Source organism: Melospiza melodia, chromosome 20, assembly GCF_035770615.1.
Source record: "Melospiza melodia melodia isolate bMelMel2 chromosome 20, bMelMel2.pri, whole genome shotgun sequence".
NCBI lineage: Eukaryota > Metazoa > Chordata > Aves > Passeriformes > Passerellidae > Melospiza > Melospiza melodia.
In genome coordinates, this window is record NC_086213.1 from 12,291,050 (window position 1) to 12,313,792 (window position 22,743).

At 51.8% G+C, this 22,743-nt stretch overlaps 2 protein-coding genes and 1 long non-coding RNA gene across 4 annotated transcripts; 1 reads left to right on the forward strand and 2 right to left on the reverse strand.

The window, feature by feature from the left end:
• Positions 1–106: 106 nt before the first annotated feature.
• Positions 107–17,325, forward strand: LOC134427310 (uncharacterized). Of its 2 annotated transcripts, XR_010030139.1 has the most exons (4): positions 107–232; positions 8,936–9,096; positions 13,831–13,909; positions 17,149–17,325. It is a non-coding gene; the product is annotated as an uncharacterized LOC134427310 (long non-coding RNA). The 2 variants fall into 2 exon arrangements; XR_010030140.1 differs by lacking the exons at positions 13,831–13,909; positions 17,149–17,325 and adding an exon at positions 10,556–10,942.
• Positions 1,266–17,433, reverse strand: CFAP251 (cilia and flagella associated protein 251). Its single transcript, XM_063173039.1, has 22 exons — positions 17,318–17,433; positions 17,074–17,158; positions 16,810–16,916; positions 16,527–16,667; positions 16,230–16,339; positions 15,675–15,783; positions 15,184–15,264; positions 14,816–14,893; positions 14,330–14,374; positions 13,889–14,106; positions 13,214–13,387; positions 11,184–11,431; positions 10,937–11,085; positions 10,332–10,505; positions 9,884–10,068; positions 9,264–9,378; positions 8,931–9,094; positions 6,568–6,658; positions 6,225–6,368; positions 3,913–4,141; positions 2,693–2,794; positions 1,266–1,846 (listed from the first exon to the last, which is right to left on the reverse strand). The coding sequence occupies exons 1-22, from the start codon at positions 17,342–17,344 to the stop codon at positions 1,695–1,697; spliced, it is 2,928 nt and encodes a 975-aa protein (XP_063029109.1). The 5' UTR covers positions 17,345–17,433; the 3' UTR covers positions 1,266–1,694.
• A 1,401-nt stretch (positions 17,434–18,834) lies between these two features.
• On the reverse strand, positions 18,835–22,424 carry PSMD9 (proteasome 26S subunit, non-ATPase 9). The gene is made up of 6 exons (XM_063173045.1): positions 22,291–22,424; positions 22,096–22,198; positions 21,172–21,365; positions 20,627–20,728; positions 20,090–20,178; positions 18,835–19,759 (listed from the first exon to the last, which is right to left on the reverse strand). Exons 1-6 carry the CDS (start codon positions 22,402–22,404, stop codon positions 19,732–19,734), a joined length of 630 nt encoding a protein of 209 aa, XP_063029115.1. The 5' UTR covers positions 22,405–22,424; the 3' UTR covers positions 18,835–19,731.
• Positions 22,425–22,743: the final 319 nt, after the last annotated feature.

The following is a 22,743-nucleotide window of genomic DNA, read 5'->3' on the forward strand; positions in this document are numbered from 1 at the left end:
GGGAGCGGCTCCGACCCCGCGCGGCTGTCGGGGCTGAGGGGACCCCGCGGAGCCGCGGGGACAGCGAGCCGCCCCCGGCGGGACCTGCGGAGGAGGTGCCGGGCGGGAAGGAGCCCGCGCGGGGCAGAATCCGGAGGCGGCCGCCGGCCCCGCGCGCGCGGCTTCCAGAGCTCCCGTCGCTGGTTTTCCTCACAAGACAACGTTCTTTCCCCACTTCCAGCGAGCTCAGGCCGTAAGTTACCCCAGAACTAAAAAGTTTGTCCGATTTCAGCTCGCCTCATTCTAAAGGGTCATGAAGAGCTGCATTCACCCTTAGGGAAAGAGTGGATGTGGCACTTGGTGCTGTGGTTTACTTGACAGGGTGGTCACCGGTCGCGCTCTGGGATCATCTGGACTCGATGATCCCAGAGACCTCCAATCAAATTCATTCTCGTGATTCTGTGATAAACCAATGCAGTATAGAAGCATCGAGAGCACAGTTTTACATTTTACCACAAAGCAGAATTCAGTCCTCAAATCTAAGGCTTTTAAAAACCTTCAAACACTTTACTAGAGATAATACCTGTTTTTGTACAGGACAGTGACAGACACCCATCCCAGCTTTGCACCAGTTGCTGTGACAGACCTTGAACCCAGGAATGGGTGATGTTTCACACAAAGCATAAATCCATAATTAGCAATTATGGGTTTTCTCCCCAGTGGTTATAAAGTTTCTCAGCTGCTTTAAATAATTCCAGTAATATCCATGGAACTGGGCTGCTTTTGAGCAGTGGAGGCTCAGCTCTGACGGAGATCCATGGAAGTACATGAACATAAAGGCTAAATGAGTTACATGGGAGGTGATGCTCTGCAGGAAATTTGTCACAGACCTGTGAGCTCTGGCGTGGTACTGCTGGACTCCTTCATTAACTTCTCCCTAATGCACACCTTGCTGTTCGTGCTAATTGCACAATCACAGATGCTCTGAGTACACAACAGCGATCTCTGTTTAAAAAACATTGCTTCTGAAAGGAACGCTTCTTAAGGGCCTACATTATTATTCAAATTGATGCCGAGGATGATGTAAAGAAGGAAGCTGTTCAACAGCACTTCACTGATCTTTCTACAGCAACTTGTATCAGTCTCATTATGCTGTTTACACACACACAGAGCGATGCCGTCCCATTGGTATTACACTGCTAATTGGAATTACTACTTTCAGAAAGAAAAAGTCAGTTTAAAGGCCAAAAGAGAAGCGTGGTTTTAATGTATACCACAGCATTTATTTCTTTACCGAGGTCCATTGGATTTATAACTACAAATCCATTCTAACCTGTCAAAGCATTTATCAATGTATTTAATCAATACAATACTCCTACATTGCTCTTTTGCTGTCAGGTTTCACAAATGAATACTGTCTTAACGTAATGAAAATAGACTGCATCTGGCATAAACCCACCTGAAATGACTTCTGGGAAGGCTCCAGCCAAGGATGGAGTGGCCACCTGCCTCATTCTTTCCAGCCATTCAGTGTTTCCCTATATAGGTGTGAAATTACAGGTTTGTGGCATATGCCAAACTGGGGACTTATTCTAGAGTTTGACTAAAATGCAACTATATGACCTTTATTTTGCAATAAACACAAGCCAAAAATTTTGCAGATATTTGAGGAGAGGATCCTGGAAAGTAGGAACAAACAGAAAATCTAGTGGTAGCTATGATTCTGGGCCTTTGTAGGTCAAAGATTCTTCTTTTTCCTTCTGTTCTTTTTTTTCTGGTTCAGCAATAGGTAAGCCAAGAATGTCTGCAACAAATATCTCTGCTGTGATTTCTGCTGGAATGTCTTCTTCAGTCAAAGCTGCTGCACCTGGAGAGCAGTAGCAACAACACAAGACACACAGAAAAAATGTCACAATTGCTTTCCCGTAAAATTTAGAAGCAGCAATAAGTGAATGAAATGTTTTTAAAGATATACAAAGGGATCACGATAAAGTGATGGTTTACTAGCTTGATACTTTATGTGTTTATATCAGGGATTAAATCTGTGTGTCTCACCTGGCAGCAGGTCCCTGCCTCAGAGGAGTCATGGGACAACTTTAACACTCGGTCAATTTGATGTGATTTAGGATCCTGAGAGATCCAGGGATTTCAAAATTCCCTTTGGGAGCAGCACCTTTGCTGCATGGGCCCCGTTGCCAGTGACCCTAAACAGATTCTGTTCCAAACTGGTGGGGACTGGGACATGAATTGTACAAAAATGCAGTTCCAATTACAATGGGCAATTAAACTCAGCCACTTGGCTCAAATCAATGCTATAATTTGCTGTTCCAGGCTGGTGTGGACTGGGACATAAATTGCAGACAAATGTGGTTGTTACCAACAGCTCTGCTACAATGGGCACTGTGGCCTGGGTGAAACCAGCCCTGGGATTTCCCTGTGTGTTTCTAATTTCAGTTCCAGCCAGCAGATAAACAGCAATGTAATCTTGTCAGGCCCCAGTTATAGTTCATTGTCCATTTATTTTTAGATACACCCATGCAATTGCTGTGTGGATGAAGGACAGTCTGTAGTTCTGTGACTATTTTTGCAATCCCATCTGAGCAGTTTTGACAGCTCTCAGCCTAACAGGGCAAATGGGTTTGAAATTTAAATTATTCCGTTTGGGAATTGAAACAGTCCTGCTTCTGTGCTGTGTGGAATGCTAATGCTGTACCTGTGGGAGGGTGGGTGTCCAGCTCAGATCCTTCTTTGCTGGGTCTCTTGCCCAGCAGGGTGATCAGACACTCAGTCAGCTCATCCTCTGTCATCTGCTCCCCTGTCCAAACAGAGCACCAGCAGCCCGTGGGTTATGGGGTCAAGAGCATAAAAAAGCAACTCAAATTAAACTAAACAGGAGAGTTCAAAAGAGGATCTGGCTTCTCTGAGATATGGACATATACACTGCCAGCTGGAACACACGATCCCAATGCAGGAAAATGGATCCCAAGGAAAATTGTTCTTCCCTATAACATTTTGGGGGAAAGTGTCAATCAAAGGAGAAATTCTGATGCAGGCAGCTCTATGAGCAATGCTGCAGTAGCAGGGGCTTGAGCTTCTGTTCCCACTGGAGAATTCCTGGCACAGACCACAGTCCATGTAGCCATTTTCATGCAGAGGAAAAGAAAGGTGGAGAAAAGTCTTGATTTAGTGTCTTGAAATAACATGGACACAGCACTTGTTCCCAGCTAGTGGTTGGCTCACGCCCTGGAGCATGAGGTTATAGATCTGTTATGAAACTGTTCTATCTGATGTACCTATTTATGGATGTTCACACCATCTGTATAAATAGCTAACCTTTCTCACACTGGTTGAATCCCTGGTTTCTGAGGATCTTTGTGGCAAGGAGCCTTGCCAAGTGATGTACTGAGTAAACCAGCATTTCTCTTTACCTGTTTTAATGCTCAGCCACACTTTTATACCAGAAGAAAGATAATAAAAGTTTGTTATTAGCACTCTGTGGCACTGGCCAGAAGCACATTAACACCCACATTTATGGTGTTCTCCCTGATTCAGCTCAGCCAAATCATCCCATCTTTGCAATCTTTCACACAGGTACAGCCCAGGACCAATTTCATCCCTCCTTTCTGGTCTCCCTTTTATCAGTTTTATACTACTTTTCCAGAGCCTGGTGACTGGAAAAGAGAACAGCAATTCAGATAAGGGCACACTGGGAGAAGGATACATTTTGCCAAGATTTCCAGAGCAGTAAAAGAAGCACAGCTGGGACAGGACATGTGATTATTCAATTTAAAATCCTAAGGCAGGTGGCTCCTCACGCCTGCCCTGGTTACCAGGTTCTCATTCCAGAATAATTTCTTGCTGCAGGGGAAAGGTTCTGGAATTGCAGGCAGAACTAGCAAGCATAAAACTGATATTAGAAACAAAATAACTCACCTCTGCACTGAAGCAGTGACAGGAAGTCTCCTCTGTCAATAACTTTGTCTCCCTTCTTGTTATCATAACCAAGAACCTCAAATGCTCGTTGTATGGTTTTCATTGACAAGCCGAGTGCAGGTCGATGATTTATATAAAGTTTGATAAAATCATCTAAGTTGATTTTTGTCACTTCTTCTCCAGTATCTGCATACTTGCTGAATTTTACTTCATTTATCATTTCTTCAATCTAAAGATCAAGACAAGGCAGGTTGTTACATGTTTTATTTTGAAGAGCATTGGGCCAGTTTCCGATCCCGTGGATGCCAATGTCCCCAAACCGTTCATGTGTTGGTGCTTGGGTGCCATGACCCCATCCCAGGGGGAAGCTGCACTCAGCAGCTGAGGGTGGGCATGGCCAACAGTCACACACCTGCTGACATGACAATAACAAGTAAATATAGAGGTTACACACACAGAGTCATTTTGGATTTCCTCTCTCGTGACAGGCACTCGGTGACCCTGCAGCTGCTATTGCACCTTGGGCACAGCTGTGCTCCACTCTGAGACAGTGGGCAGGCAAACCACAAACCAGCCAACACACCATCTTCCATCCTTGCTCTGGGAGCACACACACGAGGGTCCCAACAGAGCCAGGATCAGAAATCTTATCCTGACTCATAAGAAATCTCATCTTCCCCTGCTCTTCCCCATGTCTGGGGCAGTTCAGGCGCTGCAGAAGCCAAACCCGAAATGTGCTCAGTGGGGCTGACACCCTGCACTGCTGGATCCCTCACACTCCTCTCAGACAAACAGGCCAGCACCAGCTGTGCTGGATACCAGTGGTTTTCCTGAAGTCTGCTGCTGTGAGTCAGCCCAGTTGGCAGCTGTGCAGATGTGTGTCCAAAAGGCAGCATGTGCTCCATGCCTTCATTGTCCCTGCAGCCCCTTCAGAGACACACGGGCAGCAGAGAGACACCAGCAGAATTCCCCGTGCCAACACGTACCAGGCCTGCTCTCCCCAGGAAGGGAAGCTGAGGCAAGACCTCCCCAGGGAGGACTTTGCATTCAGCCTTGGGCCTTTGTCCTTGTGTCATAAGTTTTTCCACTGAATGAAGCCCAGGCAAGAGGGAAATCTCAGCCTTACATTTTTCCTGTAGCGAATGTCACACCAAGCAAGAACAGTCATTTTCACTTGGCTCTGGCTGATCTGGGATTAGGTTTTATATCAACCCCACTGAACTACAAAAGAAAAACACCAATTCCCAAAAGCTTTGCTAGTCAGCCCAAGATGCCTTTTCTCCCTCCTGCTTTTCTTTTATTAAAACACTCTAGAGAGAGGCAAACCTTCTCTCTGGATTTATTACTGATTGTAGGTTGCCTGGTTTCACAACAGCTCAGCACCTCTGTTTCCATGCCTGAAACGCTGTTTATATTTTAATTTGGGGAAGTGTGGGGCATTATCAGTTATTGTTCCAGAGACATTTCCCAAGGGAATATGTTCTCTGTGTCCCCAAGAGGCAAAAATTTAATAACCCAAGGAAAAGATCTAACACGGTATGAAGAGATAACACTTCAACTTGACACCAGGGCAGGACAGACCAACACTTGCTGGTTGTGGGGGCTCCCAAGTGAGTCAGTTTGGTGGTGGCTGTGGCAGCAGTCCTGCCTCCCATCTGGTGGCTCTCCTGGCAGAGCATCCCTGGGCAGATGGAGTGGCACAGACTCCCAGCAGTGCCTCAGCAGCCTGTGGGTTGCTGTGCCAGGGGAGAGATGAACACAGTCTCCCCTGTAGAAAGGCTGAGGGAGCTGAGGGAGCTCAGTGATGCACCTCCTCCCCTGGGGCAGCCTCTCCTGCGGTCAGGCTGGAGCTGGTGCTCAGGGGCCGTTATTCAAATCCCCTTGCTTCAGATTCAGTCATGCCAGGTTACACATTACAAATGAGGTTTGTGTACAGTACAAACTGCCTTGGAGAAACACCACACAAAGGGCAAGAAGCAGCACCCTTATTAAATCAGTTCTCTCTGCTGTAACATTTTGACTCTGAGGTTGCCTTGTTGAACAGCTCTGAGCTGTCAAGCTCCAGGTTTGCTCAGCCTTCTTCAGCAGTTACCCAACTTGCTAGCAAGGAAACTTCTTTAGGAATTTTCTGCCAGACTCTGAGCACTACTATATTGATGCAGACCAGATAAAAATACATTGACAGCCAGCAAATATATCCCAGAGCCATCCAGCATGGCAATGGTCAGAATCTGGCCCTTAGAACACTTGGGAATTGCAATCAGTCTTGCTCTTTCTTCTTTTAATAACAACAATAAAAACAGCTGACCAACCTCTTCCTCTGATGGATAAAATCCTATTGCTCTCATGACAGAAGGAATTTCCTCCAAGGGAATATGTGTTGACACCTGTCTGGTCTCCAGTGTTTTGATACCTTGGCTGCACAGCTGTACGTAGTAAAAATAGTCCTCCATGTCCTGCCAGGGATTCAAACAAACAGCAAATTTCAGTTACCAACAGGCACGGAAGATAAGGCTCCTTTTAGGGTTTTCTAACAGCCATATCAATGAGATTGCTGTTAAAGGCTAGCTGGACAAAACATAAAGAAATGTCAGGCCTGTGTAAATTAAAGTCCAACCAGATGTGGCCAGACAGCGTTCACGGTGAGATAATTACCCTGAAGAATTTGCCTTCTCTGCCACCATCCAGGAGGTTGTAGAATGGGATCAGGTCCTCCCCACCCAGGAAAGCAGCAGCATCCAAGGCACTGGCAGAAGTGAAGGAAAGAAGGTACAGGAAGGGTTCATGTGAGGAGAGCTTTCATGGTTCCTTTCTAGGCATTGTTCACAGACACTTTCAATAAATAAAATCCCTGGGCCTCAGAATTCAGGAAAGAAAAGCACTGCCTTGAACCTTGTGCTATTTTATCATCAGCTGCACTTCTACAGCATATTTCATACCCAGGTTTTACATACAATAGCACAGTGTGGGAATTAATTGTTACTGAATGGTTCTCTTGTTTAGTGGAATGAGTACAGGGCTGGGAGCCAGGAGCTTTTCCATGGACTTGAACTTGGTGTCTGGCATTTGGCTTTTCTGCTTCCTTATAGAGACATTGAGGGTGATGAATTAGCTAGATCAGCATTTTGAACATGCAGAGAAGGCTGGGGCTTGGTGTTTGCAATAAACCACACAACTCCCTGTTCCTTGATCCAACACATTTTTCCCCAGTAACTCAGGGCAATCCATTACCCGACTTCCTCCGCCGTGGAGTCGCAGGTGCAGTTTGCATTAAACTGAAAGCACCTGAGTAGCCACCTCTTTGTTTCAATTTCATAGGCAGTTGGAGCCTAAAGAATCCCTTTGGCTTGTGCAGATGTAAAAAGAAACCAAGCCTGGAAGTGCAATCATGGCATAGCACTGCCACACAATGCCCCACGGCCGGCAGCCAGGCTGCAGCTTTCACACACACCTCTGTAGTGCTGCTTCCACTGGGGGTTCTTGCAAGCTTCATGCTTTTTTCATAATTAAGTTATTTGGGTATTAAACACAGCGGAGATTCACAAGATGCCAGAAGCAGCAATAAAATGATAATTAGTTCATCAAAAACTTCGCTCCAAAAACAAATTACAGAGAAATTCAATGTTGCCTGGACTCTGGCCAACCATTATAAAGTAGGATCATTTATATTCTATTGCCTTCCTTAAAATGTCGCTTATCCTGACCCCCGACTGTTTAAGCCACACAAAGTGGAAAAGAAAATAAATAAACCCATTGCTTTCCCATCCAAGTTTCCTTTGTTCTGCACATGAAGGTGAGCTGGCTTGGCACTCCTTGGGCCTTACTCAGAGCAAATGGTACCTGCAAAATGTGTTCCTTGCAGGACCAGCATGTGTCCTAAGCACAAAGCCTTGGTCCTAGGAAGGTGAAGAGCAGTGGTGTTTCCCAGGTGCACACCTAATGGCAATCATAGGAACAAGGGCTAAAAGCCAGATCCCATGGAGTTATTTCCCAGAAATCAGGACACACAGTGCTCTGTGCTAGGAGGGTGTTGTGCAGAATTTGAAAAAAAAAAAAACCGAAACAACAAAATAGCACAGACTGAGGGAGACCGTGTCTATCCTAACATGTCTATCCGCACTATCCTAACTCTGCCATGGACTAAGCTCCCTTCCCAGTCCCTGAAGTGTGAAGTGGTTCCATGGTGACCTGGCAGCTTTCATGCCATTCACAGCTGCCTTGCTCCATTTCTATGTACAAATATATCTATTGGGCCCCTGCAGCCATGAGGGGAGAGCCTGTGCCCCAAACTTGTATTGCATTGAGCAGCTTTGGTCCTTGACATGCCAAGAAACCAAAATATCTATCCTGCCTTTGCTGTATTACCCTCCTTTCATGTGGGAGTACGTCTGGCACCACTGCCCAAGGGGTCTGGCAGAGGGAAGCCTGCAGAGGATGGTGTAAGAAACCTGGCAGGATTCATCACTGATGCTCTGGGCCAGAGCCTGGAGATCCTTCTTTGTTAAAGCAGCCTCCACTCTTCAACCACCCCATTTATTGCAGGCCATTTATTCATGTAAGCAAAGCTTTATAGGATTATGGTGGCTTGTCCTAAATCCATTCTTCAAACACAGGGGGGATTTCCCAGCAAATTCCTATTCCATTTGGAGAGCAGACACTTTTGCATCAGCAGCTGCCCTGTGTGCTCCTCCTGCAGCCAGTGCTGCTCCTCTGCTCCCTGCCTAACCCTGACAATCTCCCATCACACTGACCAGGCCCTCACAAGCATCACAAAATCCTCTGCCCAACTCCTTACCATTTGGGCACCATTTCCCAGACTGGAGTGTTGTCCAGGCACTATGGCCAGCCCCGTGAGGTTTGCTGGCTCAATCCCTCCTACATCACAGAGAGGGGAGCAAAACCCCTAAAAATACATCCCTCCTGTTTCAGCTGCCACCCCACATAGCTTGGGGCCCAATGGATTGGCCAAGCAGCTGTGGAAAGCAGTAACAAGGTTCCTTTTCCCTTCCATAACTCACTGTAGGTTGACCTTCCATTTCATGAACGTGCGCTCCCTGCCCCCGGCTGTGAAGACGTAGCGGCCGTCGTGGGAGACGGCAAAGTCAGCGGCGCCGTCCGGGTGGCAAATGAAGGCCGAGGACTTGTGGGGGTTGCCATCAACAGGCAGCATCTGCAAACCCACCTGTAAGGCAAGAGGGAGTCTGGGAGGTCTGGGGGTCCCACTGGGGCAGTGCCACATCCTCCTCCCCAGGAGCTTGCTCAGCTCTCAGGCAGGAGCAGCCTGCAGGTGGTGGTTTCATCTTCAAGGAAATTCCCAAGGCCCACCAGCTCTGCAAGGGGGGGCTCCATACCTTGTCCTTTGTAATGTACACCAGGTAGTGTTGCCGGGGGTCTGCAGAGCTTGTCCTAGGGAGGATTTGTATCTTCTCCAAGGGGGAGCCATAGGTTGGTCCCAAAAGGGTCTTTCTAAAGGCAAACAATGTATTTATCCACTCTAGGCCGCCCAAAACATTTTTCCCCTCTGAACAGCTGTTGTGTGGAAGGTTGGGTAGATAAGGGAGGTGTGCAGAGGCTTTGTCCTACTGACTGGGAGAACAGGATAGGACAGGGTCCCTGGCTAGAAGGAACCACACTGGGGCTCAGAAATTTATTTAGTACTCAGGGATTATTGGTCTTTGCTCATGTGGACTCCAATCTCTTTGTCTGATGTCTAACTGCTACATCTCAGGTTTAACATAGTGAGCAGACCAAGATTCACCTGCAGCTATAACCATGCTAAATGACACATTAGTGATCAGCAGAGTGGGCATAAGAATGGAGTGACCTGAAGGCTCTAGAGCCATCCCAGGATCTGTGTCACAGATGGGAAATCACATGCTCCTGGGTGGGAGTATGGTGGTCATTAGACCAAGGAGAACACAGGGTCAGGAGAAGGCTCCCAGGAAATGGCAGCCCTGAATCAATCCTCTACCTGCACATTTTGGTTGTTGAGTTGTAGAGCTTCATTTTGTAGCAGTTGTTGGCAGTGAGGAAAAAGGACTCAGTGCTGAGCTGTGGGTACCAGGTCAAGCACAGGGGCACTGCAGCCTGCTCCAGCCTGTCCCTGTGTGTGACCACCAAGTGGTCCTTGATGCTGCTGTTCAGGTCATATTCAACCTGGAGGGAAGACAAGGAAACACAGCAACTCCCCTGTGGTCTCCCTGCACCCTTGACTTTGTGCATTTGCATCTCCTGGAGAAGCCACAATGGGAGAGCCTCAGCAGCAAGACCAGGCTGAGAAACAACCCATAGCAATGGAGCTGGTGGGGAGAAGGTTGGGAGCCATGGAACCAAACATGGAGTGTCCTTTGATGGCCTTGTCAAGCCCCACCCCTTAACCAGAAATCTTCACTGTCCTTGAAAGTTTTGCATCAACCCACCAGCTGCCGGTCCTCCCCGAGGCTCAGGAGCCGGGGCTTGTGGCTGTCTGGGTGGACCCCAAAGAGGATGCCCCGGATGGGTTTGTAGTGGGACACCAGCCCTGCCAGGTGCTCCCAGCATCTGCTCTCGTTCTGCAGGACTCTCTTGTAAACAGTCACTGAATAAGTCTCATCCTGCAACAACAGCACAAAGGTCAAATAGGGAAATCTTTTTCTTTGTACAGATCATCATCAGTTGCTACATACTCTGAGCCAAACTGCTTCAATGCTGCCTCAATACTCCTACAGCAAGACCTGGGACTGAGGGAGCAGAGCATCAGCCAGGAGGAAATTCCTGCTCCAGCCCCTTCTTCAGATGGATGCAGAGCTAAGCTTGTCACTAAATTTAGGGACTGGGTGGTCTGCGGAGCCGCTGTGACTGGTGACGTTTTTACAGAATGACTCTTCAAACCAGGAAAAGCATTTTGGAGTCAGGAAGCCCCAGGGGAGGAACAGCCCTCTGCCCTGCTGCTCTGTGCCTGCAGGACGGATGGCAATTCCCAGTCCCTCCCAAAGCTCCCCCGCCAGCAGCACGTGTAAATCACCGAGCGGAAAAACAAGCGTACAGCGGTTGCGAGGTACTTGGAATCGTGAGAAAAGCCGATGTGAGTCACGGGACCTTGCGAGCACTGGAATTCCTCGCAGATGGACTGAAGGGAAATTGCATCAAGGATGTAAACGCTTCCATCAGTAAAACCAGCGGCCAGCAAATGACCTGGAAAGCACAAGCAGACCAGAAACCTCTCACGACACCATCACTCCTTCCAGGAAGGCCAGTGCTTGGCACTTGGTCAGCTCACAGGGCTGGGATACCTTCAGGATCATAGGATAAGCACTGGATTCCAGCCTCAGTGAATATCCTGCTGACGAGGTACTGGGTCTGCTTGTAGTCCCACACCTTGAGCAGCCCACAGTGACTCCCCACAGCCACCAGCGGCTCCTGAGGGTGGCAGGCAATGGCATTCACAGCTTTCTTCGCCTCTGTCATGATTCTTCCAAAGTTTGCGCTGTCTGTTGCAACATGGAACATGGTTGCATCAGAGGTTGAAAGGATGAAGTTCCTGTTTAGCGTGAGAGAAACAGAATTCGATGAATCAGAGTAACTGGCTCATGTCCCTGCAAGCTATATTACACATCAGTCTCTTTTTGGCAAGTTAGTTGGACAATCACTTATATTTTGTGATGCACAGTATGCAAACGCTCCTTGACCTGGAAGGCAAGTGACACTTTGTATTCATGACCTGGGAAATGGCCAGGGGAAAACACGAGCCAGTTCCATTTTCTACTTGGCTAGGCAAGCCAGAAGATGAATGACATCTGGGGAGCTCCCGCCTTTGCAAGTCACTGGTGTGTGAGATGGACAAGTGAGCAATTGGAGATACTCTGAATGGCCTTTCCACGTGTCCCCATGCCACCACTGTCAGTGGCTCCACGTTGACCATGCTGCCATGGCCAAGGCCACAGGGCAGTTTCAGCCCCTGTCTGCTCACTTGGCCACGCTGAGCAGGTTTCACTGTGTGACTGGTGATGTGTGAAGCAGACAGCAGGATAATTATTCATTTTACAGCACAAATATGTACAGCTTCAGTCTGCCTGATTGAGAGTCTGGAGCCAGTAAAAGGGACAAGAGAGGATCTCACAGAAATCCCAGAGTGGTTTGAGTAGGAACGGACCTTAAAGATCATCTTGTTTTGACACCTTCCACTAGACCAGGTTACTCCAAGCCCCATCCAGTCTGGCCTTGAACAATTCCAGGCATGAGGCATCCACTGCTTTTCTGTGCCAGAACAACCTGTGCCAGGACATCACCACCCTCACAGTGAGGAATTTCTTCCTATATCCCATCTAATCTTGCCCCCTGTCAATTTTAGCCATTTTCCCCTTGTTCTATCACTCCCTACCCTTGTGTAATGTCTCTCTCTGGCTGTTTTGGAGCCCTTGAGGCACTGGAAGGTGTTACAAGGTCTCCTTGGAGCCTTCTCCAGGTTGAGTCTGCACAGACAGACACATGGGGAAGCACAGCCTCTTTGCCAGCTGTTCCATCACTGCCACCAGTTTGTGCACATCTGGCCCGGGCACTGAGGGACTCTGCACCCCTTGCGTGCCTGAGCTGGGCTCTCCAGCCATTGCTAATCCCAGCAGCCTCTGGGATGAGCTCAGGCCTTCCCTCTCCCTTTGGGAGACCAAACCATCCCCCAGGACTCTGCTCCAGGCTGGAGAAGAATCTGTCCCACGTGGCTCTTTGGAAAACACGCGTGGCTAAGAACAGACATTGCCAGGAAAGTCCTAACAGCAGTGACAGACGTGGTTTGCAGGCTGGATGGAGCCACACAGCAGCTTCATCTGGCCTGCAGGCTCTCTGTGAATCCTCAGGCACAGCTGTGTCACACAGAGGGACAGAGAGGGGCTGGTGACCAGTCAGGGTGGTACAGCCCTGTGCCAGTGCCACGGCCCCGATTAGCTTGCCAAGCCATGAGAAAATCCAACTGGATCCAGCCATGCCTGGGAAGGGTTTAAGGGGGGATTAAGGGGCCCAGTGAGAGCTGGAGGCTCAGCATTAGCACTGCCTGGTGTGCTGGGTACGTGACAGAGAAGCTGATCATCACTGTGCCTGCACAACGCTGTGTGTGCACCAAGGCATCACCTGGAGCTCAGTCTGGGGTGTGCTGGAGCCCAGCCACACTCCCTCCCTCCCTGTCCTGCCCAGGACCTGGGCACAGGGCTGAGCCTGCTCCAGACCAGGCAGAGGCTCATGGAGCAGCTCTCACCGAGCACCTCCCCAGCTTTCAGCTGCAAGGCAAACACAGGAGACCTGGGCTGGTCACCCACTCAGAGACACTCACCTGGTGAGAAAGGGCTGCCTGCTGCTTGGGAGGGCACCGGGAACATCCCGAAGGATTGTGGAGAAGGAGATGGACTGGATGGGACCCACTTTGTCGTGGCTGTAGATGGTGAGGAGCCGCAGCTGCCCATCGTAGAATTTAACCTGCCCGTTCACATCTCCTGTGACTATATAGCTGCAGGGAAGGGAGAGTTATTAACCAACACACTGACTGACAACTCCCAAATATTTCTTGGGCAGCATCCTTGGGTGGAAGCAAATCTCTTCCCCATTTCCCTGCACAAGCACACGGGCAGAGCCCTGCACAGATGTGCAGGAGAAAGCCAGGGTTGTGCAGAAACCAGCGGTGACCCTGCCGTGTCCCTGCCGTGTCCCTAAGGCTGCGGCGGCGTTTGGTGGCTGTCTGCTCCCTCTGCCGGTAGCAGCCAGGAGGCTGAGCCACTGTCTGAGCTATCCCAGGGGAGCTGGCATCGCATCACCACGACTTTACAACCTCATTTCCACCCCCAGACAAATCCATTGCTGGAAAATTACTCATAAACCAGCAGCACTTTCCTGCACGAGTGACCACGCTGCCAAGTGATTAAAACTGCAACATTATCTCTGCCACTCCTACAGCTGAGCTGCCTGAGGACTGGACTGTGCCTACAGCTACTGAAAAGGGCTGCCCCGTTACCTGTCCAACACCTGGAGCACGGTAAGGCTCTCCTCCTGCATTGTCACCACCTTGGTGGCTGTCACTCCGTGGGGTTTGGGCAGCCGCTCCTCGGGGAGGGTGCGGGGCTCGTGCATGTCCCACACCACCAACTTCCCGGCCGACGTGGCCGTCAGGGCTTGGGTGTTGTTAAAGTGGAAAACTGACTGGCTGAACTGTCCCACCACGCACTTGAACGTCTGTGGAGACAGCAGCCAGGCTGTGCTTCCATCCCAGAGCTGGATCTGCCCTCCTCAAGCCCTGCTTGAGCTCAGTTTGGGCAAACCTGGCTTGTCCCTGTCTGAGGGGGACAGGCTGGGGCCATGGCCACTGGTTTTGTGTAAGGGGATGGGGAGGGACAGTGCTGCTGCCAGCAGGAAAGCCAAGAGGGTGACATGCTGTGTCCCTCCCTGCTGTGCTCACCTGGTTGATCAGGAATGGTGCCCCATACTGCAGACCAGAATTATCCTGGGGAAAGCAGAGAAAACATCCAGGACAGGGATTTTGGAACCAAGCCCTGCAGTGCCAGCATGGCCCTCCCCACCACCTGGGCACTGGCCCTACACTGTGGTGACCAAAGCAGCAAAGGCTCCAAGGTCTTCCAGAGAGCACAAAACATCCTCTCAATCCACCTGGGCTTCTTTCCAAAAGCTGCTGAATGGCACAAGGCCCATGGGAAAGCAGGAGTGGGAGAGTGAAGAGCCTCCCTGCCACAGCTGGGCCTGACCAGTGTGGGAGTGGAGGGAGTGTGATATCTGTCCAGACCACTTTGGGATCTGGCAAGGGCAGGGAGCAGGGAAGGGACAGATCTGCAGAGTGACCCCAGTTGTGGACAGACAGACAGCCCCTGAGCCCCCCTGCCACCTCCTTTGTAGCACCAGAAACACGACTTCCCATGTCCCTACTTACCCACAGGTAAAATATCACCTGGCTTTTGCTGTTGCTGACAAACTCATGGGGATTCTGAGGGTTAAAAATTACATAATCCTGAAATTCAAAGAATTGCATTAGCACCAAGCTGAGCAATGCTTTCTGCTTATTCTTCCATCCAAAACCACTGCTTTTATCCAAAACCACCTCACCAGCTGCACTGAACTGAAATCAGAAGACACCCCTTGCCTGTCAGGCATTAGAGGAACAGGGGTGAGCCCTTGGGATGCTCTGCTGGATCAAGGTGCCCCAGAGATGTGATCCTGCCTCCCATGGGGGTACCAGGGGTACCAGGTGAGGATGGGGCTGCCCAGCCCAGCTCTGCCCCCCTTGGCATGGTCACTCACCTGATAGCCAAACTCAGGGTCCAGTTCTGTGCTGCACGTGGGTTCCCCTGTGAGCCAAGTCCATCTCCAAACAGAAACTTTCTGAAAGAGAAGGGGAGAAGAATCCAAGGAACGCTCCCATGGCTCTGTGGAGGTTTGGGGAGCCAGGTGAATCCCATTCCCCACTGCAGGGGATGGTGTGGCCTAAAAGACTGGAGCAGGCTAAAACCCAGCACAGCCTGGCAGCAGAAAGCTTAATTTCAGGAAATAATGCTAGAAATGGCTTAGATGAAAGTGATGAAGTCAGAAGCTTTTATCCCAAATTAAGATCCATTTTCTCAACTCTGCAGCATTCACTTTAATGAAATCCAGGTCTGTCTTCTAATGGCTCAGCAAAAACATCACTGAAAACCCATTCTCCCCATGTGAATCCCCACCTCCCCTGTGCTGCACTGCAAACAACTCCCAGCTCTCTATCCTGCAAAGCTGTGAGAGAGGAGATATTGTCTTACCTGCACAGCAGCAGCACTGATGGTCACCAAGTACTTGGCATCCTGGGAAATGGCGATGGCACAGAGCCCATCCTCAGGGTGGCTCTGGAAGATGGTGCGCACGGGAACCCTGCGGAGCAGAGATCCCCTGGGTGCTCCTGGCAGCTCTGGGGGTGCCAGGCAGTCCCTTGGCAAAGCCTGTGGCACAGCCCACCCACCCTGCTCTGTGTGAGATGGAGGGAGGCTGCAAACACTGGTGCTGCCACGGGCTGGGGCTCAGTGTCCCCTCCATCCCTTCCTCCCAAGCACTGGGGAACAACTCACCAGGGATCTTTGAAGATCCTACAGCATGGAGATGTGATGTACTCGGTCTGGGGGAGCTCAGCCCCATCTCAGTGTCCCATGGGTGTGGGTGATACAAGGACAATGAAGGACTTGGTTTGGTTTTGGTTCCTTTGCTGCTTTTTAGTCTGTCCCTCTGTTCTCCCATTTTACTCTCAGCTGAGACTGGAGTCGGTCCTGAGTGATTTACTGGGCACAGGGGGTTTCCAAAAGAGGAAGTCCCTGGGAGCTTACCCAGAGTAGGAGTCCCACACGATGATCATTGCATCTGGCCCTTGGTCAGCAGTCGCAACCCAGCGTTTGTCTTCACTCACACACAGGCAGGAGATGACATTCGTGTGGCCCTGGGGGAGGAAAGCAGCAAAATGCCCTGGAGGCTGCAAACCTGGGGCTGTTCTGTTCCTACCTTTTGTATGGGCTGCTCCTGGGTTTGGCTATAGGTGACCCTTGAGCACAGGGCACCAGAGAGATGGAGGGAGGGGGTTCAGGAGAAGAGGAGGAGGAGGAGGGAGATGCTCGGCTGTGCCAGACCTGCAGGTGGGACTGCCTGTTCTGCAGGATGTCGTGGATGACCACTGTGTGGGAGGAGACATACAGGAGCACCCGGTGCTCCCCGTCCATTAGGCTGTGCACAGCCAGGCTGCTGTTGTAGCCAAACACCCAGGACAGGTCCTGCAGGGAAGAGACAGCTCCTGGCTCTCAGCAGCCAGGACAGAAAAGGCACACAGGGTCTGTGGGGTGATGGAGGAGAGCAGGGCAGGAGTGCTGGGTGCCATGGGGAGCACCCTGGTGGCACTGTGCCCGTTGTACTCACAAGGGGGTAGAAGCTGCTGTCCCTGTTCTTCCGGAACAGCATCCCCGGCGTGGCTGCCCACACCATGCTGGCAGAGCCTTTGTGCCGGGTGTGCTTCTCCCTGTAGCCTGAGAGAGGGCTGCACATGGCTGCCTGGCACTCAGACAGTGCTGGGCTGGGTCAGGGACTCCAGCACCCTCCAGGCATCATGTCCCAGCAGTGCCTTCCCCAGGGTGCCCTGGCTCCCAGCCCGGGTGCTGGGCAGGGTGTCTGAGATCCCCATACCTAAAGGAGATGAGCGGGGACAGAATGGTGACTCTTCATTTTCCTCTGATGCTCTTTTCTTCTCCCTGGCAGCAGCAAGGGCAGCCTTGAAAAGGATGACAGGTTTTGGTGAGTGCTGTATGGGGACTGCCCTGTGGCTACCGGGAGTGAACCCCAGCATGTCTCAGATCCCAAGGGCTCTGTTTCCCGTGGGATCTACCCCAGACCCTGTCCCAAACAGGACTTTCCATGGTGCTGCCCTCACCTCATCAGGCTGCACATCCCGGGACATCTCTCTGGGCTCACTGCTGCTCCTCCCTCAGTGGGTTACTCCAGTGTAACTCCACACGGACCATCCATCCACAGCTTCACCCTCCTCCCAGGGAGCTGCGGTGTGGAGATGCTCTGAAATACTTCCCCACACACACTCTCCCAGATTTGGCTCCACAACAACCTGGAATTGGGCACAGCAGGAGAAAAGGGCACCTGTGAAGCTGGGAATGGGTCCCAGAGCCCCTTCTCAGCTCCCACACCGGCTACAAACCAGCCCAGTCCAGCGATTATTGCAGCTGAGCTCAGAATCCCTCCCTCGGCTGCCCGGGCACGGAAATTTCCCTTCCGTATGGGTTTTATCACAGTCCTGTGAGCACAGAGCGGCTCCTGGGCGGCAGCTGCTTCATCTCCGGCTTCACGAGTCTGGATTTGAGCCAACACCCAAAACTTAGGCACAGAAAACTTTTACGGGAGGGGAAAGAGGCCCTGGGAAAACCTCCCCGGGCCTCGGCAGGCGGGACGGGAGCCCGGGAGCGGCCGCCGGTCTCACCGCGCTCTCACGGAGCCGTTCCCGAGACCCCTCCAGGCTTCGGTACCTCCCGCTGTCCCGAGGGACCCTCCGGAGACCCTCCCGAGGACCCCCCGCTCACCGACACCGCGATCCCCGCGTCTCCGCCTCTGCGACCGCCGTTCCCAGGCAACGGCTGCACCGGCAGCACCGGCTGCGCCACCGGCTGCACCGGGAAACGGGGGGAACCTCCTCATCCTCACCGGCTGCACCGGGAAACGGGGGGAACCTCCTCATCCTCACCGGCTGCACCGGGAAACGGGGGGAACCTCCTCATCCTCACCGGCTGCACCGGGAAACGGGGGGAGAACCCTCCTCATCCTCACCGGCTGCACCGGGAAACGGGGGGAACCTCCTCATCCTCACCGGCTGCACCGAGAAACGGGGGCAGAGAGGGGGAAACCCTCCTCATCCTCGCCGGCTGCCAGGAAGAGGCAGCGCTGGAGGGAACATTCAGCCCTTCACCCTGCCCAAGCCCAAATCCCGCTCGGCATCGCCGGAGCCATTCCGGACCGAACCCTCATCACCTGAGGAATGGGATGGGGGATCTTTACCCGATGCCCCCCACAAGGAGTTGCAGGCAGCTCTGCTTCAGTGGCTTCCTTGAGCAGGACAAGCAGAGTCAAAGTGAGAAAAATCATCCCCCAAGCCCTGCCAGTCCCTCACAGTCCCCAGGCACTTGCACAGGGCAGCCACTCCCAGGGCTCACTCCAGGCTCTCACTTCATCCCTGCAGATAATCAGCTCCAAACGCTCCCAGCTGTTTACCTCAGCCTTGCTGTTAAGCTCAAATAATAACAATTTCAAAAGTTAATTTGTTTTTCCTTCTGCCCAGAAAGAGCCTCACACCCTGCTGGGAGCGGAAAGGAGATTTGTTATCAGCTCCCATTATCTCCCTGACCCGGAGAGGCTGCCCCAAATAACGACTTCTATGAGAACAGAGAGAGGCAATACTCAGTTTTATTGTTTTGGGAGACTATTTTGAAAGTTCAGCTGGAAATACGCTTCAAACAATCCAGTCATTCCCAGAATCCCTTCCAACAGTTTTTATGCACCTGTGGTGGTTTAGGAATGGTGTTCCCCAATTTACTGTTCCCACTGAAAACACCCCAGACCCTGGGCCACCCACTGCTCCTGCAGCAGGATGGAGAGGAGAATGGGAGGCACAAAAAAGTAAACCCTGTCCTGGCTGGAACCAGGAAAACACCCCAAAATCAACTCCTGCAAATAAACAAATTTTTCAAAAATTAAAAGAAAATAGAGAGAGAAGCTAGGAGTGTTCTTATCATGACTACATAAAGTACTAGAAGTTCCAAAAGTAGAATTATAACCCCTATTCTTTACCTCATTGTGTTAAATAACTGGGCATTCCAAAAATCCTTTCAGTATGTTCACTGACTTTAAAAGTTGTGGCAACATGGGAAGATGAAGTATCAAACTTGCATATCTCTTGTCTGTCATCTACTGTGACAGGCATCAAAAAGTGCTCTAGGACTTTTTAGCATATATTACATGATATTCAGTGAGGAGTTTTAAAGGGGAGAAAAAAGGAATGCTCTGTTATCACCAAAAAAGGGCATTTCAAGCTCTTTGGAGCGTGTATCAAGTGGGATTTGGGTCTCTCTAGAGCCTTATTCTAAATTGAGACAAGGTGGAAGAGATAAGAAGCCACATCTTGCAGCTCTGCAGGTTCCTCCTGACAACCAGTGCAATTCTGAACTGCAGAACTCTGCCAGAACCCTCCAGGCACCAGAGGTCACAGCAACACCACGTTTTCAAACCAGATCAGAGTCCAGAAAGCAGGAACAAGCTTCAGCTTTATTGTTCTCCCAGCCATGGTCATCTTTGTAAAGGAATGATATTGCAGCTGAAAAAGAAGAGGGTAGGAGGAAATATTAAATTTTCATTTCTCAGACAGGCATAGAAGACCTGGCATGGGATGGCTCAGACCCACCACAACCCTCCTCCACTGGCTTCCCAGACAAACCAGCCACTGAGACCTTCCTGCCTGTGCTCATGTTTGATGGAACTCCACTCCCTGTATCCCTGTGCAGCACCAGCAGCCTCCAGCTCCCTGGTGCCCACCTGTGAGGTCTGTGACAGTGGGCAGTGACACAGCCAGGGCTGGCCCTGCTCAGGAAATGTGCCCTGAGCTGGTGAAAGCCTTTCTTCCCTCCCAAGTGAAACAGTAGCTCACCCCAGGAGGCCCTTCCCTGCCCAGCGCTTTGGAGTCAGCCCCACGTGCACCCTTCTGCCCCCACGGATCACTGTCACACTCAGGGGTCTCTGAAAGAGAGGAAAAAATAGAAAAATAACCAAAATGTTTCACTTTTCCATCACAAAGTCAACTCCCTTCTTTTCCTGAAGCACACAAAGAACATTAAGCCCAAGGAACTGTTCTGCAGCAGTGCCCACTCCCCCTCCTGTGGCCATAACTGAAAGAAGGGAGTGTTTTGTGTGAAGTCATCTCCAGGAGATCCCTCACTTCCACCACCAAGCACTTAATGGCTGTGGCAGCTTCTCTGGGAGAACAAACAATGCTCTCACCTCTCAGCTCTTCCATTGATGAGCAAATAGCTCAGTGCTCTGAGAGAGCAAGGCTACAGCTGCACAGACTGAATCTGACACTGTTTTTGACAGGGAAATGATGATTCCAGAGATCCAAGTTCCATAGAAAGAGCTGTGGCTAACAGAGACAGGCAAGAGAATGCGGCCACAGCAGGAATGAGCTCACCCCCTCGCTGTGCTGCACCACCGTGGCAATGTTCTGCAGGTTCTGGAAGTTGTTTGCATTGACAGATCCAAACTCCACAATCTCATCATCAACTTGAAGTCCCTGGACAGAGATAGAAGAGAGATGAGCATCTGCATTCTCCAAAGACAGTAATATCACAGGAGCATCACCCTTCACCCAGCCACAGGGAGAGAGATGTGCTACAACACCCCTCATACTCAGGCAAGTGAACATCACTACAGCCACAGGGAGAGGTGAGTGTTCATGCCTCTGTTCTGTTTCATGGGAGGAAAAATACTGAGGCTGGAATGGTCAGTGAGGTGTGGAAAGAGCTGTGGTGCCAGGACACAGCTCAGAGAATGAACATCCATCTCATCCCTGTACAGTGACCAGCCCCTTCACAGGACATCCCAACCTGATAAAAAGAAGGGGCTGACACCCTAATCAAGGCCCCAGCTTATTCCCACTGATTAACAAGAGGCAGAGGGAGCCATGAGCTGTCTGGCTCCAGCCAAACCCTTCCCCACAAGCTGTGCCCCACGTACCGAGACGCTGGCGGGAGAGCCGGGGCTGACGGAGTTCACTTTGGCAAAGGCCTGGGGCAGGCTCTGGCTCTGGCTCATGGCCTCAGCCAAGGCCTCTGCCTCATCCCTGGCGTGTTTCTCCTTCTCCCGGGCATGCAGCTTGTGCAGAGCTTCCTCCACCTGTTTCATCACGGCCTTGTGATCATTCTGCAAACCTGTGGGTGACACCATGAGCACACAGGGAACGGGAGAGGCTTCCCCCAAAGGGCTCTCAGCTGTTCCCCCTGCAGTCACACAGAGCAGTGCCCTCGCTGTCTCTGATGTCAGCAAGAGCCTCTGCTCTATCTGCTGGGGCCTGGTGCCAGCCCAGCAGATGTTTATCAGTAAAAGACACAGAGAAAACCACCCTACAAATTTTGGTAAACATGCAAAGGCCGAAGGGCTGCGAGGCCCGTGATCCCTTAGCACTCAGTAAGCAGCTTAAGTCTTCTTTCCATTAAGTCACCTGCCCTGAGGATGGGCACTGGGAACGCCTGCGACGAAATAAATATGAAGCTGCTTCCTATCCAAATTTTATTCTACAAACAGCTCAGAAAAGCTTTGTTGTGTTTCACAGATCCCAAATGGCTCCGCGGCAGTGGCAGAATTTCAGTGCTGCTGCAGCAACACGTGTTCAAAAGCATTTTACTGACTCAGCCCAGGCGGCAGCTCCGAGCGCTGAGCAGAACCTGAGGAACAGGCTCAGAACAGCCCCGGGCCCCGGTTCTGAGGAATTACAACGAGCGCCATGGGGGTTCCAGAGAGCTCCGCGGTTCCGCGGTGCCCGTTCCCGGGCAGAGGCCGCGTTTGCCCCGCACATCCCGGTTTCGCTGGCTCATCCCGCGGGATGGGGCGCGGCCCGGTCCCGGGAAGGGCCCCCCCGCCCGGTTCCCGTTCCCCGCTCACAGATGATGTTGTGCCGGGCGGTGCGCACTTGGTACAGGTCGATGTCCGAGCGGGGGAAGCCCTCGGCGTCCACCAGCGGCTCGTGCATCCCGACGCCCTTTTGCTGTGAGGGGAGAGGCGGCGGTTGGGAGGGGGCCGAGCCCGCGGGCCCGCACGGCGCCCCCCGGCCCGGCCCGGCCCTGCCCGGGCACTGACCCCCTCCAGGAGCTCGTAGCACGCCTTGATCTGGGCTTCAATCTCGTCCTTGCGCCGCACCAGCTGCTGCACATCGCTGACGGTGACCGGGCGGCCCCCGCCGGGATCCGCCATGGCCGCGGCCGGACGGGAGCCGGGACGGGCGCGGGGCGGGGCCGGGGGCGGGGCCAGCGGGGCCCGTGAGGCGATGACAGGCGGGGACAGAGCGGGGACACGGGGGTGACACAGCGGGGACGCGGCGGGAACACAGTGATGGCAATAACGGGGTGGCACAGCCGCGTCACTGCCTCTGCGGCACACCGCTGTGGCGCTGGCATGGGGGGGCGCAGCGGTGTCACCGTCACTGGGTCACGCTGCTCTGGTGGTGCCATGGGGCGGCTCTGATGGTGACACGTGGTGGCACAGCAGTGTCACCACCAGTGAGTTAAGCAGCTTTGATGGTGACATGTAGTA